This window comes from Apus apus, chromosome 9 (assembly GCF_020740795.1).
Source record: "Apus apus isolate bApuApu2 chromosome 9, bApuApu2.pri.cur, whole genome shotgun sequence".
In the NCBI taxonomy this organism is placed as follows: domain Eukaryota; kingdom Metazoa; phylum Chordata; class Aves; order Apodiformes; family Apodidae; genus Apus; species Apus apus.
The window spans coordinates 7,017,751-7,034,292 of record NC_067290.1 but is presented as its reverse complement, the minus strand read 5'-3'; the positions used below and the strand labels follow the sequence as shown (position 1 = coordinate 7,034,292).

Here is a 16,542-nt window from a genome sequence, read left to right as displayed (position 1 = left end):
TATAAAAGTATGATTGCATATGAAGGAAGTCTTGTTTCTGCTACAGCACTACTTTTTAATTACTAGAAATCCTAAAACATTGATACTTTAGATTTTCTTTACATTTTCTCTCAGTTGTGATGGTTCATGTTGATGTGAATCCATTAACATCTTGGTGTGCAGAACACCAGTTTGACAGCTGTAGTCTAGCACTTCCTTATCGTAACTCGATACAACATTCCATAGAGACAGTCATGCCTCACATTTATATTCCACTCCACTTCTGGTATTTCAGCTTTAATAGTTTATACTGTCAACTCACATGCTGTTTGGATAGTCTTAATTGACTTGTTAAATAAGGACAGTTTACATTTTGTTTCTTGTTTTGTCTCTGTTCACATAGGGTGATTTTGTGGCATGATTCGATGGGAAAGTGCTCTGAAAATCACTTTCTCCTAATTTCTTTTAATAAAGCTGGTATTTTATGCCTTTGCTTTATGAATCCTGAGTACTATACTACTGAATTCATGCAACCTGTTAGAAACTTTACTTCGTCTTTCATCAGGAAACCTCCAAAAAAATTGAGTGTTTCACACAAGATCTGTATTTAGTTTTATTGTGCATGATAGCACTTACTTGTATCCAGTATCATAAACAGACAGCATGTGTGGAATTTTTTTACCCCAGTTGTAATTGGGAAATGTTCATAGGTCCTAATAAAAAGAAAAGTGCTTGTGGAGGAAGATAAATAAAGTTTTCAAGTTATCTAGTACAGTCTGGTAACATCTGGTACCCAACAAGCTCATGCCTGGAATGCCAGTTCTTCATTTGTCCCTGAATTTTTTTCCTGTGACCCTGAACTGATATTTTGAGTTTTATTTATCCTTTCTGTAGGAATGTGATGTTTTTAATACATGAAAGAAGAGGACAGCAATAGATGGGAGAATGATTTTTTGAAAATTTTCTGTTAATTCTGAGCTTTAGTATCTTCTGTAACCTGACTTGCTTATGAGTAGTAAAGAGAAATAACTGACAGTATTATGGTATTAGTGTAACTTTTAATAAGTTTGCTGTTTTGTTTTTTTTTTACCAATCCAGTCCCTTTTAAGTACACTGATGAAGAAGGGATTCCATGCACTGCAGGAAAAACATTCTTTTAGATATGGCTTGTAAAGTTGGAGACAAATTTTCATGTTACTTGTTTTGGTTTAAATAATTGAATAATTTGTTCAGTTTTGAAAGCAGCAGTAGAAAAAGGTAATATCTGTGTCCTTTTTCTTTTATATGCTTTTTCATGTACGGGGCTGAGTTTTAACACCTGCCTATAACCATGGTCTTGTAAGTTAAGCATGGTGAGCCATGATGCAGCATCAGATATTTCGAAGAAAATATTATTGGCAAAGCAAAAAACCCAGGAATTTCTCTGATATACTTTAGTTTAAATATTTTAATAACAACAACAACTGTTTATTAATATTAAATGATTATGATTATTATTAAAATATGTTTGAGGTCGGGGTCCCTAGCATTATCACATACCAGTCTGAAATTTATATCCCTAATTTTTCAAGTTAGAAAACCAAAAGGAATAGAGTCATTAGCAAGTGGTAGAATAGCAACATGGCAGTAGTGCTGTTTGGTACAAGGTACATTTGTGAATTTAACAGATTGTACAGTTCTGGTTTACTTATGCAAAAGATCCAAGTAATTTTTTGAAATGGAATCACTTATTTTACTTTGAGAAGGAAAGGTTGCGCAGTCTGTTGTTAACAGATTTGTGTGTGACTTATTTTTGCAGATTTAGGTAATTTAAGATAGGATAAAATGTTTTGAAGTTGGGAAGCTGAGCACTTTTATAGCACTCTTTCTTCTTTGAGCGTTTATAGGATGTATGTGGTCATTCAAAGATATATGAATGAATGCCCACTATTTCATGGTGTGCTCTTTTCTTTTTCTCTAGTGCAGGAAAAGGGGAATGATGAGTGAGGTTAAGCAATATGACAAAGTTGATCACTATTTAATAATTATTGTATTTAAACCAGAGAACTGTCTGGTTCTAGACATTGTAATTGTAAATTAAGAAAACCCCTACAGCCAGAACATGTAATTTTTTCAATCTGAAACAACCCTTGTTAAGTGTTTCTATCTAGTGCTTAATTCAGTCCGTGCCTCAGGACAATATGGAAAATACACACATGTTCAGCAGATATTCCTGATTTTTCTTGAACAGTGGAGTAGGATCCTGTCCTGAGTTCTGGCAAAACTGTGGAATGCACAGCATGATCTGCCTTTCCACTGCCAGTGTCACTTTCCTTTGGCTGCCAGGGAGGAAATTGGGCCATTTTAGTCTCTTCTGGTACAATTGTTTAATTTACCTCAGTTTTTGTTGTGTTTACCCAATTACTGGGTCTTGGCTCCCAAGAGCAGAGTAAAAGCACAGGGATTGTGCCAAAGGTATGAGACATTTTGAACTTGAATATTGCTGCACCTGAGGTTTTGACATAATGGAGACTTTGTAATGCAATCATCTCACAGCAAAATCTTTTAATCTCATTATAATTTCTGCAATTAACATATAACTGACCTGAGACCCGGTCCATTGGTGCGCAGGAGGGAAGTTCTTAATGGAGGTACAAAAAACATTGTTTCCTCCTCCCAAAGCAGCAATTTCTTTATTGTTGAAGATACCAGCTCTCCTGAGGGTCATTGTGTTCTTGTTACAGGATAGGCAGTGGTGTGCTCAGGTGGCTGTGCTGGTACAAGAGGTTACTAGTAATGTATCCATCACTAGTGCTTTAAATTAGACACTTGTTAGTGTTCAGTCTGGGAAGTGGGCTGGGTTATCCGTAAATGTAACATTCCCTTCCGCCCTGTGGAATTTTTTGGAATCTGTCCACAGACTAATCTAGGTTTGTGGGACCTTCAGGAGATGTTCTCTCAGCAGTCCCTGATGCCAGGCTTCACTCTGTGTACTTCTAATGACAAAACACGAGGGTGCCATAGGAGTGGCTGTACTGTCTGTGCAATACTGAACATGGTCACAAAGAGAGCTTTCCTTGGTAAGCCAGAGCAAACAAAAACACTCATCTTCTGTGGTAGGAAATGTCAGATTTTATTTCTTTAGCATAAAAATGGTTCTCTTCTGACAACACATAAGAGCAAACCTGAAATTTTATACATGTTAAAACTGTCACTGATGTAAGAAAACCAAGCTATCATTTTAATCTTAAAAGCTTTGTGGAGGCAGAATAATAGTTCTCTCTTAACTGTCCTTAAAAGGTTATGTGTTTTTCTTGTTTTTAATGCTGTGGAAAACTTGCTGCTCTTTTGACGACGCTGATCCCTACTATGGGATAAAATAAGACTCTAAAAGTAGCCACAGTCTTTGAAAAATGGAATTTTTTTTCTACAGTACCCAAAGTATGTCCAAGTTTTGTGTAGTATGTTAGTTCTGTTCAAAGATATTAAAATGTTATTCTTAAACATGAGTAAGAAATGGGTGCAGTAGTCAAAAGGGTGAGAGGGAAGACTGTGTGCAAGACCATGCCTGAAATGAAATAATGTACTTACTAGCAGTGTTGATTAAAGGTATTTGAATCTGTATATGACACTAGTTAATTATTTATTTGTGAAACTGCTGTGACCTAGAAGAGGTGCTTTTACTGCAAGCCTGTCAAATTATGTTTTGAATTTAGTCTTTTGCTTGTAATAAATAACTTTGTAGCAAGAACTGAACTAATTTGTTTTGGTTCTTCAATGTCTTAGAACTGGCAGGCATTTGTTGGTGTCTCTAGATAAGTTGTAGTGAGTTTTCCTGTTCCTTAAGTTCCATATTTGCTTTCCAACTTTGTAGCAGTTACTCAGTTAAACTAGCTCAATAATCTAGAGATAAGAATAAATGTATTGTTGCAGGGCAAATTAATGTCTAGAGTGATATTCTGTCACCACTGGTGGCCACAGCCAGGCCCATGTGGAAGAGCTAAGAACAAGGCAAAATGTGTGAAGGTTTTCAGTTCAGGGAGGTGTGTGAGTTCATTTAACAAAGCAGAACAGACCTCTGTTCCAAATGCCTGTCTCCCCTGAAGGTAACATAACTTCTTGCATCCATGGTGCCCTTTGACAAGTGCAATATATGCTGCCCTTATTTGCAGGAAAAGTTGCTGCTGACAAAAACTGCTTAAAGGTTTGAAAACAAAGTTTCATGAATTCTCATGGTTATAATTCGGTGTTTTTGAACCTCTTCAAGCTTGAGGTGTGGAACACTGCATCAGTGTTATTTTTATAAGGATTATGCTGTGCTACAGAAGTTAAAAATCTTGGGTTTAATCCTTAGCTTCTTTTTAAGTTGGGCATTGTCCCCTTGTTGATAGATGTGGCTGAAAACTCTGTGGAATTAGCCTGATCGTTCTTCCCCTGAACATCTTCCTTCTTCTGGTTTCTTTTTCAATTTCAAAAGAATGCACAATAATAATTTTGATCTTGTTTTCCTGGTATTATTCTCAGTTATTTGTTTTAATGTAGACACAGAGTGGTTGTAAATGCTCAAAAGAAGCAGAGTTCTTGTGTACTTGCTTAAGAAAGCATTGTTCTTCATATTCTGGTGGTGCTGAGATACTGAAAAGTTTCTAAGTTCAAAGAAATTAAAAGATCATCAAGATTTTGGTACTGTGTGTTTAATAAATCTGTCTCTGTGATGCATGTGCTTTGATGTGGTATAAAGGCTTATGTAATTCTTAAACGTTTAAAGAATGGAATAGAAAAGTCATTAGTCATACTGAGAAAAATGCAATTACCAGTTGAGGGGAAGAGGAATGGGAAAGCATGAAGCATTCAGAATAAAATCACTGTTGTTAGTGGTGAAGGAGAGCTTGGGGTTTTGGGTTTGTTCGGGGTGAAGTTTTACAGGTTGATTTTCTTTTCTGTGTTGAGACTGAAGCAACTCCCAAAAACAAGTAACATGGCCACAGTGAAAAGGAGGAAAAATGCTGTTTACTGAAGGCTGGCTTAATGTTGAAATGTGTGTGAATAGTGAAAGTCAGGAAGTTCACCCTGGGTTAAAGTTCAAATACCTTGTATACCAAACAGCAGGTACAAAGAAACAATGAAACCATAGATCCTCCAGCTCAGAAATTTTCAACTTAAATGTGTGTCCTTATGGAAGTTAGCCTTGGTCAAGGATAGCTGCCTGGGAGTGCTTTCTGAGCAGTTACCTGGGTTGTGTTGTGTGGGAGTATAGAATGGCTTACCTAGTAAGTTCCAGCAGCTTTTGATGTGTTTTGATGATCCGTGTTAAGTAGGCACAGTGAACTTTAAGATGCTTGGATGTTTTATAATAATGCTGAGTGGGTGGGGAATTGATGGTGAGTTAAGACCAGGTAACCTCTGTAGAGGTGTATTTTTTTCAGAACTGGGTAAAAAATAAAACCCCAGAGTGCTTACTCTTAGCATGTAATGGCCTTCTGGAAAATCAAGCTTTAACTTTGAACAAACACTTCCTGGCTGGCAAGTAAGAGGATGAAAGCTTTGTATTGAAGCATTTTTTTTTTAAAACAAAGAGATCTTTATGGGATTTGTGTAGTAAAGTGTATCCTGGATGTTAAAGATATTATGACTTTGTATTTGTAATAATAAATAGCATTTGTAATTTTGATTTCTTTATTTTGCAGCTCCCGTTGTAAACCGATACAACAGAAGAGTATCAGGTAAGAAATTCATGTTTCTGAGGAAGTTTTGATATTAGATTGCAAGCTGGCTTCTCTTCATCACTGCCTTATTTCTCATACTTCTTTCAGTATTTTTATTTGAAATAGTGAGAATTGTTTCTTAATTCACTGTAGAAACCAGTGGGCAACACTTTGAGAGTAGTTTAGAAACCAGTTCTGGGGGTGATCACAGACTGTTTAAGCACCTTCAGCAGTAGTAAGGATTCTGTCCAGAAAAAATGCAACATAATAATTATGGCAAAGGGTTGCTTTGCAGTGAATTGGAAAGTGGCAGCTTCTTCCTGCTGGAGCACATATCCTCTTCTTCCATGTTGCTGAGAATTTTATCTCTGGTTAGAATACAGAAATAATGGGGCATGTGGGAGGTGTCCCCTCTGGTTTAGCTACTTACTTGTGCAACTGATATTTAAAGTCATTGGATTTGTGGCTGTTCACTTGTTCTGGAAACACAGATCATACTTTTTGTTTGCTTGTTTTCTAACTTAACCAATATTTAATGCTTTAATCAGTAACTCTTATTCCCAACAAATTATTTTTCAAAGAGTTTTTGAACAATATCACCTAAACAAAATGTCATGTGTAGATGAGAAGGTACTGTATTATTTTTTTCATCTGAGGTGCAGTGTGGAGTGCTTTGCATGTGTTACTTTTTTTCCTTCAAATATTTAATTGCAACATTTAGCTTTTCTGGAAAATTGTTGTGGTTCTGATTTGAAAAATGTCTTTGTAAAAATGCCAGTATGTTCAGTGTTTTCTCTCTGGTTTCTAGTTTAATTCTACTGAGTTTGTAACTTGTGTGTATTATCTGACATGTACTTTGGTATGATAGTTATGGTGGAGCATTGCTGGCAATATGCATATGGAATATAAATATGTATGAGATAAATACATATTTAATTTATGTACAAAATGTCCTTATACCCATGCTGTTCAGTTGCTTGGGTATGATTAAGGATGTGATTGTGTATTTATGCCACTACATATAAAGAATTATTAGTATAATGAGAACTTAATAACTCTTAAAAATTAACAGTGGTAGTAATTTTGGTCTATTATTACATGAGAAATTTAGGCAAGGCAAAACTGTATCTTGAATGATAGAGCTTGATACTTTAATAGTAAATATTAGAAATCATGCCTTGTAGAGCATCTTAATCTGGAGAATCCCAAGGCATTTTAATTTCTTTGCTAATTAAACTAATCCATCCTGGAACCTGTTGACAGAGTAAAATCTTACCAAAGAGAATTAAATACCTCTCCAGGTTTAGGTTTAAATAAAGGCTGAATTATTCCTGAAGTTAAAAAGTTGAGCCTTAATCAGAGGGTAGTTGTAGTATTTTTGAATCCTCTATTCTGAAATACACTATTGCTCTCTCATTGTACTGAGCTACTCTTAGGTAAGAAAACATTTCTTCATTGAAGGGGTCTAAAGGTTAATGTGAACAACTAAACAGCAAATGTAAAATTGAATTGCAATTGGATTAAGGGGCACTGTTCAGATGCTTAATAACACTGCTGCTCCAAGAAGAGCCAGAATAATTCAGAGTTCACAGTACATGTTAGAATCCTCATGGAGGCAAACATGAATAGACTATGGTTGCTTTACTCCTGTGTGTTAAATATTTTTCATAATAAAAAACCCAACATTTTTTCTCCACTGTCTATTTGGTCATGGTCAGTGTGGGAATTCCTAAAATGCAAAGGAGATGCATCCATGCATATACCAGGAGACCCCTTTTTCCTTCTCTTGGTGGGAAAAGTACAGAAATCTACTGGTTTGAGGCACGTGGGTGGTTTGATTGGGGTTTATTTGCACTCTGTTACTGCTGTGTATGTTAAGAAGGACAAATAGGACTGGCAGGGTTCTCCTGCTGTTGAACTCAGCCCCTTGCTGTCATAGCCACGTTTTATAATCCATTGCATAAATTGAAGGACTGGTTTTTTGGTTTGGTGCTCTAAATTTGATTTTATTTCCTTGTTAGATATGTTAAGTTTTAATAAGCCTTCCATTCTGCAGTTTTTATAGGATTTTTTCTTTATGAACCAACAAATAAGAAACCAACATTGCATTATGGGTTACTCAGCATAGTATCTAAATGTATCTGTTTTTAACTAATTAAGTAAAGCAGAACAAACCATGGAGAAGAAAAGCTGTAATTGCATTTAGTGTACTATTATCTGGTTCTCTATTCAGCAGAACATTCTGCTAGTGTGTGTTGAACCTTCTCACTCCTACTGGCTATTGTCATGTTTCCAGTGCAGTGTATGTTTGTAAGGGGAGGAAAGAGCAGAGCTCAATTATTTGCTTTGATCAAGATTTATATGTACAAAATTGTAGTTTTACACAACTCTGGAAGAGCAAAATAGAAGAATAATTTAGAAACTAACATTGGACATACTGAACAAAAGACTTAACATTCAAGCAAGAATTTTTCTTTTAAGGCTTTTGGCTGTCTAGGGAATCATGGAATTGCTCTCATTGTTCAGTAGGTGAAGAATGAAAGTTAGAAAAAATCTAATTCTAATTAAAGTATAAGATAATAAAGTGATTGTCTACATTATAAATACAGTTTAGGACAGACTAATAATTGTTCTGGTAAATGATTTAGCTGGATATATGTTCTTGCAGACTAGCAGTTGTTTATGACCCTCTCTTACACGCAGCAGCTACAGAATCTTTTAAACTCCTTTATTAATGTCCTAAATGGTGTGTGTGGAGTGTTTATTCCTGGTCAGTTGTGGTTAGCTGCATAAAGGTAACAGGTTGATCATGATTCCTTTGGTGAACTAACAGAAATTCTAAGGATACATAAACCCATTGAAAAAAACTGTTGTAATGGTTACTGGGTTTTCACTTAGGTGTTTCTTTTTAGTTATGAAACATCTAAGCCTGACGCTTAGACTCTTGACTCCCTTGACAGATATTGTTTTAATGATTGTAAATACATAACTCATTCTTTTAAGACTTACTCAAAAGAGGAGTTATCTGACACATGGCGAGAATTGTTCAGGAAGTTTATTTCTGCACTTTTCATAAACATTGAACAAATTAGTTTGCTTCTAGTTTATGCAGTACCTCAGTGAAATACTTCAAGAAATCAGGATTAAGAAAACTGCTTGACAAATAGTCAGCGGTTAAAAAGGTCAAGTTGACCTTGTACCTTAAAACATACCTTGTTTATATTATTTTTGTCCAGAAGAACAACAAATTTTATTTCTTCACTTCTTGAATCATTGACCAAGGTGATGATACTGCTTTCATATCCCATAAGTGACACGAGCACATTCTCACATACTACTACTTCTTTCTCACCCTGTAGAGCTGTGGGGATTCATTCTGCCCACTTATGCTCCCCATTTCTGCAACATCTGCTACTTACTCATCTCCTAGGCTGATGTGTTCCCTGAGGAGAAGGGCTAGTGTTGTCTTGCTTGGCATTAAACTCTTCCACACAGTTTTACAGCCATAAAGGCTCTGCAGGGAATCCCATTTCATTCTTGACCAGATAAATAAGGCTCTGTGTGTTGGTCAGAGACTGACCCAGCAAAGCAGAGGTCCATGGGTGGGACAGACAGAAACTCCACAGATTGTGCAGGAGGGTCAATCTGGAAAAGAGGGACTTATCTAATCACGTTCATGGAATTATTTATAGAAGTGTAGAGTGGCAAAGTAGTGTTCTGGTGAAGAGAAACAGCCTTTTCCCAGAAATGTTAGGAGGGAGAAAGAGAAATGAGAGCTTGATGTTCCCCTGGGAAATTATCTACTGAATAGATTAGTTGTGTGTAGCACGTTTGCTGTGCATCATCTCGAGGTTCCATGAGGTGTGCACAAAACACCAAGTGTTGGTCAGTTCTAATTTGTATACAGGCTAGTAGCTGACTTGATTAAAAGAATCCTCTATTTGCAAAATCAAAAGCTATCCCTATGTAGAAATTAACAAGAAAAAAACCTCCAAACCACAGATTTTAAAGTCTTCTAGCTGTAGGATGCCATAGACTGTGGTGCCTTGGGCAGTTTCAGTTCTAATTACCCAGTCAAAGTGTCTTTAAGTGAATTAGCAGTGTCTGAGCCTTCTACTCGTGTGACTAACCCATGTTAAATGGTTGCTGACTAACTTGGTCTGCCCAGGCATGGTTTAGATGGCCTGAAAACCATACAGATTCCTTCCTCCCAAAAGTTGGACTGTGCCAAAATTCATACTTGCATGATTATGTCTCTTGATCTTCCTCCAAGCACAGGGGCTCCGGCCAAACCTAGTTTTGTTAGTCACTTCCTTTTCGGTACTGAAAGAGACTGCAGAGAATACCAGGGAGTATCTCAGCCCTTGGCTAGTGACTAGGGATTGCATGGAGGTGGGAGAAAATTGGTGATACCTCCTTTCTCAAGTAATAATGTCTTCAAAACTAGAGGGAAAAGTGCATTGAAACTTCTCCCACTATAACAATTGACACATAACATCAAAGAGAATTTTGCTTCTAGCAGGATACAAATGAAAGGTAATTGTGGCTTTAGAATGAAGAGTGCTATGCCTACTACAGTCTCCCTGGCCCACAGATTCTTCTCTTTTAGTTTCAGAAAAGTAAAAGTTTTTTTGCTAGAATTCTATACTCCCATTTCTAGACACCTTTGTTTCATTCTGCAGAACACCCACTCTTCAGCAAACTTGCTGACTTCTTCATGGGGTAGGAAAAAATTCTGAGAAAATATGACACCCATACCATACATGTGTGACAGGAGGTTTTTATCTGTTTTCTCTAATTATTTCTGTTTGTCTGAGTGACCTGGTGTAATTTTTCTCTCTTGCATATGCCTGTACCCCTCCTCAATCTCCTTTTGGCTTCTGGGATAGAAATGAGATTACAGTTTTCACATTCAACAACTGTAGACTGAAAAATAATATATTGCTTCCCTGGATTATATAATAGTTACTTCCTCAGTATTTTTGTATCAGCAAAGTAACATGACTGCCAAGATCTGTGACTATTTTCATGTTCATATAAAAAGTAATCAAATGAAGAAGATTTGTTTCAGGTAGTGCCTTTGGTAGGGCAGCTTTCAGCAGAGACTCGGTGAAGTGAGAAGGATCAAATCTGCTGTCCCTGGAATCAAGTGCAGAGCCCTCTCCTAGGGTGTGATTCCTGAGGTATTTGCATGTGTGGGGGATAGTTTTTTTAAAATGTTACCAAATTCCTGTTTCCTGTTTATAGCAAACATAAACATGATGGCATTTGGAGTCAGTATTTTTGAAGTTTCTTCTCTCTCTAGCAGCCTGATGTGACAATTATGTTGTTTGGGTTTTTTTCCCATCTTCATGTGATATTTTAATGTGCTGTGTTTAGAGGTTGCAGGTAAAGAATTTTGTCTTTGAATAGTGTTTAAATTGATGTCCCCTGACCTTTCCTGGCTTTTTCTGTAAGAGACATGTGTGACCATTGGTTCTTTAAACTCACTGGTTCACCATTTTGGCAATGGAGGACTCTTCATCTCTTCTTTTTTCTGGTTCCTATCAAAGATGAGCAATTACCTCATAAAGTAGATTGGAAGTTGAAATCCAATCTCTCTCTGGGCTTTCCAGTGAGATGCAGCATTTTCTTCACACCCTGGCAAGTTGAGATGTCAGGATAGGATGACAATATGCATAGCAAATCTTTTTAGTAGCTTTTAGAGTTTTAAAATGACATTTTTTAAAGAGAGCTTTTATATTAATTATTGCCATGCAGCGTGTTAGTATTTGGTAAGGAATACCATTTTGGGATCCTGTTAAACTAGGACATCGAAATAGTAGTAAAAAAGTAAGAGGCAGTGCTTTTTTGAGAGGTGGTTTTGAATATTTTCTCCTGCAGGATACTATCTACTATTTCAGTGATAAATTCTTATCACTTCAAATCATCAAGGCAGGAAGACTGAGTGACTAACTGTCTCTGTGCCTTTTCTCTTTGCTTTCTCCTTACGAGGTCATCAGATTATCAGAGAATGACTTGAAAATCACAATCACTCACAGCTATTTAATGAACTTCTATATTGATTACTCACCATCTCACAAAACTGATGGCGTAATAAGTTCTGCTGAAATGTGTTCAGGCAGTTGATAAATGGTGAGAGATTTTTACGTTCAGAAATTCATTTTTACAAATGGCATGAATAGTTTTCCTGTTGCAACAACCCGATGCTTCCATCATTTTTTGCTAGCCCTGATGATTGCAAAACTGATATCATAACTAGAGTGAAAATAATTCATTTTGAAAAATGTTGATACGAGCAAAAGCCAAGTGTGTGGGATGACAGATGAAAGTGGTGATAAATTGTGTGGGTGTTCTCCTGTAAGGAAGTGTCTGAATCATGATTCATGAAACAAAAAAGCTTGTTTTCTGTGTTTGCAATATTGAGACTTAATTGGCATTGAGTGAATAATGAAAAGCTGCTTTTTGGGATTTAACAGTTGTGACGTCACAATGTCTTGGGTGTCACATTGTTGTGAATAATTCTGCTTGTCATTGCTGGATTTTTTAATGACGTAAAGAGAAATACAACACACTTTAAATAACACTTAAGTCAGTGCAATACCTGGTCCAGTGAAATCTGATCCCAGCTACTCAGTACAAATATAAGTGAATTTAAGTGCTACAATGGAGTAGGATTCATTCAGGTTTTATCTTTTAAAATTCGTTCTTTCTAAATAATTGTTCATGCTTGTAGTGTTACATAATGATTGGAAGTTGTTAATCTGAAGTCAAATATTTTAACTCAAATTACTCCTTATTAATTGGGAGAACAAGGTATATCTATGCATGTTTATTAAGCAATTAATGCAGTAGGGACCTTTTTTTTTTAAGTATTCAGGTGGCAAAAGGTGCAGGTGTTTAAATTTCATTAATTCTTTTACATTAAAGATACTTACAAAGCCTACATAAATGCTAGTCCATATCTTTAGATACCCAAATACTTTTGAAAATATCAGCCTTCAGCTGATTTCTTTTCAAATAAAATTTCACTCTCTCACTACTTGATGGCTTGGAATTTACTTTTCTTTTTTTAAGGTGAGATGGAAAAGGGAGCTTTTTTTGTTGTTTCTTTTTTCTTTTTGTTTTGAACCCAAGCTGGTTTTTAACATGTGAATTGAAGCCCCAGTGAAAATATTCCCTTGTGGTTTGTTGTGCACAACAAGCTGAAAGCAAACACACTGAGGAAATATCAAAAGGCATGTCGTGATACAGATTAAGGCAATTTTATACTTAGTGCAAAACATGGTGCTGTGGTGTACATATCTGGAGTGACTTTTGGAGTTAGATATGCTTTGTGTTTTTCTCATGAATAAATAAGGCAGCTCTTTATCCCTTTGTTAATATAAATTTTAGATTAAGTCATAGATGTAATAGTCTCACACTGATTAACAGAGTCATGGCAAGTTTAGGTTTCTGTAACTTCAGATTAAATGTGAAATGGATTGAACAGTCCCTGGAGAACAGAAAAGTTTTTAAACATACTTGATTTAAGTATTGAAGGAGATCCCATGAATTTTCAGAAACTTTGTGCAGTCATTTTTAGCCCCAGAACACCTTGAGGAGAGTGTACTTCAAATAATGCAAAGCTTTAGATAGCATGATAAAAACTACCCTCAGGGAATTTAGGAGGTTTAAAGCAATCTCAGTTAGGAATTGCTGTGAGCACTTTTATAGTGCTCTCATTTAAAGAGAGACTTAAATCAAGGCTTGACTTTGGGGAGATAGCTTGTCCATAGGTACTTGGCTGCCTGAAGCACTTGCCTGATTGGGATTAGTGTCTCTGAATTTTTTTTTCCCATGTCTCCAAAATTTGGCATAGGAAGGCCTATAATCTTCTTTAACTCACTAACCTTGTGTAACAGAAAACCAGGACTAAGTGGTCATAAAGAAAGCACACAACTTCTAACTGATGAAGTTTGCCTAGTATTAAGTTTTTTTTGCCAGACTCCTCCAACTGTGTGTTTCCTGTACATGAATCCAGTTGTTCTGTGAGCCACTGAAGTCAAGAGTTGACTCATCTTGAAGATGAGTTGCATCAAGTCAAATAGTTATGCCTTCCCCATTACTAGAAATCACCAGGGCATCTGAGTTGTTCAATACCTGCAGTGAAATGGGGGTTTTTCTTCAAGTGATTGGACAGTTGGTTTCCACATTCCCTACTTTGCCTTTGTGCCAGGGACCTGGGGACTTTCACATTGTTACTCAGCCCACAATCCTCTTGTGTTAAAACCATGCTGGTTTTACACTGTTCACTGTGGCTCCAGCTAAATACTTGTTCTGTTGGGGGTAATGTGAGTTTTAATCTATTTGGACATTCTCTAGGAATCTTTAAAAATTATATCTGAGTTGCTGAACCATTAATTCAAAAAATGCATTCTAATGCTTTGACATCCTTCAATTCTTTGTCACGTTTATGTCAGAAAGATGGGGGTAATTTTCATTGCTAAATATCTGCTTTGCTCTAACACCAGTGCTTCAGTGCACTTTTCCCAAGATGCTGGTGGTTCTTTTAAAATATGTGCCTTATTTAGCATTGCTGGTATAGAAACAAAAAATGCCTTGGTCTGGAAACTGAAAGAGAATTTCTTCTTTTTTTGGATTGGAAAAATACTTTTTCTGTTTTATTTCTCAGCTACATTATCTTTCCTATCTGCTTTTTGCAACTAAAAGCCTGTAAAATACCTGCCCTTTTTTTGAAAAGGTATATATTTGAGGCATTTCTTGGAACTTGTGGTATTTTGATGTAAACTGAAGGTAAAAGGAACATTCTCCATGCTGGTTTTAATGGAGATAAAGCATTTCTGTGTTTATCAGGGACAGAAACATTTTTTTGTGTTTAATTTCTGCTTTTATCTGCATTGGTTGCATAACCATTTAGAAACGTGGTAGGGTTTCTGTGATGGGCTGAAATGGAAGATCATTAAAGCAGAAAGTTTACTTCTACAATTGTGAAGCTGGGTGCTCTGAAATAGTAGTAGCATCATGTTTTCCAGGAGACCTTTTTTATGGATGACTATCTCATCGGTAAGGCTCTCTTAGAAGGCTTGAACAAGGTCAGCAGCATGTTTATCCCCTTCAGTCTTCTGATTTCTTAACTTGCATTAATAAAGCTAGCTTCATTTTAATTTCTCAGGCTGCACCATATAGCTCTAAAATATCCTGCTGCCTTTTTAAGATTTGTGCTTAAATGTATTAAAGGGAGTTGGAAACAAGTAGCAAATTTAAATTACTCTTTAAGGTCAAAGTGGCAATATTTTGGATTTGCTTGTTGCTGTTGATACTGCCACATGGAAGGCTTTCCTATTTTTAATTAGTCCTCCACCAGGATGGAAAGCTTTTTGTTGTTTTTATTTTTAATGCTGACCCACCCTTTAGTTGCACGGCCCAGAACACTATTGTCTGATGGGATACTGGGCTCTACTGTTATCAACAGACATGTAGAAGCCAGAAGTGCAGGAGCTCTAGTTGTGGCTTGGTTAGCAGATGATTTCTGTGAGATCAGGTAATCTTGTCCTTTGGCTTCTCCAAAGTACAGGAGAGAGACTGTTTGCTGAGTGCTGTGTTCTACCTGCAGAGTGCTTTCCTAAGGCCTTTGTAAGCTGTAGATTGCAAATTACCAAAATTGCAGTCTAGGAATTATGTAGAATTATTGGAGTGTATGCACAAATGTGTATTTAGATGAACTAGAAGCATTTTATATGGTTACTTTTGACAGTGTTTTTTCTGTGAAACAAAGTAACCTAACAACTTCATTGTTGTTGTTCTCCAGCATCTGGCTTCTGTGGAGTAGGATGGTGTGACCCTTTAACCACTTTTGAGCACACAAAGTGGAAGAGTAAGCTGAAGAGCTTTGCATAACTCATATGTAAAAGTACTAAGGAAAAGCTGGGCCTCTGTATAATTCAGCAGGCAACTACATAAAGCAAATACAGTGATAAATAGCTGTTGGTTTGATTTAAAGAAAGAAAAAGTACAAATGTCATGTTCATCTGGTTGTACCAAAGAGGTGGAAGAGCCTAAGATAATTCTGTCCCCAGTCCTGCACTGGCACAGGGTAGGACTCCGGGGTAGGAGAAGGATTTAAATAAAGCTGTGCAGGCTGAGGATTGTCTGCTGAAGTTTCATTACTGTTCTGTAGTGTGCCTTTTGGTCCCCACCCCATTTGCCTCTTAGTTTGACAGGAGGTGTTTTTCCATAATAGAGCCCATGAGCAGGTTCTCAAGTGTGTTGAGGAGCCTTGGGTTTGTTCTTTGCCCAGTGCTGTGCACCCCTGCAGTGTCAGGGATGGCTGTGGCTAAGCAGGGCCTGTTAACTTGGGGCAGTTTCCTTGCTAGATACTGTTTGTTGCAGAAGGGGTTAAGCAAAACAAACAAACCCTGAACAATGCCTACCTAGAAATAATAAAGTAAGAACACATTGTATCACAGGTTAAATGTTTTGTCTTTAAAATCTAGTTGAAGATGTATTGTCTGCATGTAATGTTTTCATGAGATGTAAATGCTTTCATTATATGTTAAGATATAAATCTAAAAGAGACTGATTATTTACTTTCCATTTATTATTCATGATGAAAGCTTTTGTTTGCTCCTGGGGAAATGTAATTGTAAATACTTTCCCAAATCTTCCTGTAGTGGAAAGAAAATTTAATTTGTGGCTGTATAATTTTAATGGCTGTTCTGCTGCAATGCACTGTCTAAATCGTTTTACTCTGATGATAAAGCCTCTTAGATTAGCATTTAAACCCAGATTTATATTAATCTATATGAATGTAGTAAAATATTTGAAAAATGCATTGAGAATATAAAAACAAATATACATATAGAAATAGCTGGTAATT

General features: G+C 36.5%; 1 protein-coding gene across 1 annotated transcript in view; it reads left to right on the top strand.

Moving 5' to 3' along the window:
• Positions 1 to 16,542, top strand: part of PRKAR2A (protein kinase cAMP-dependent type II regulatory subunit alpha) — a 58,128-nt gene that overhangs the window by 17,768 nt on the left and 23,818 nt on the right. The window contains exon 2 of the mRNA XM_051627492.1: positions 5,646 to 5,681. Coding sequence (XP_051483452.1) covers positions 5,646 to 5,681 — 36 coding nt within the window. The remainder of the gene's footprint in view (positions 1 to 5,645; positions 5,682 to 16,542) is intronic.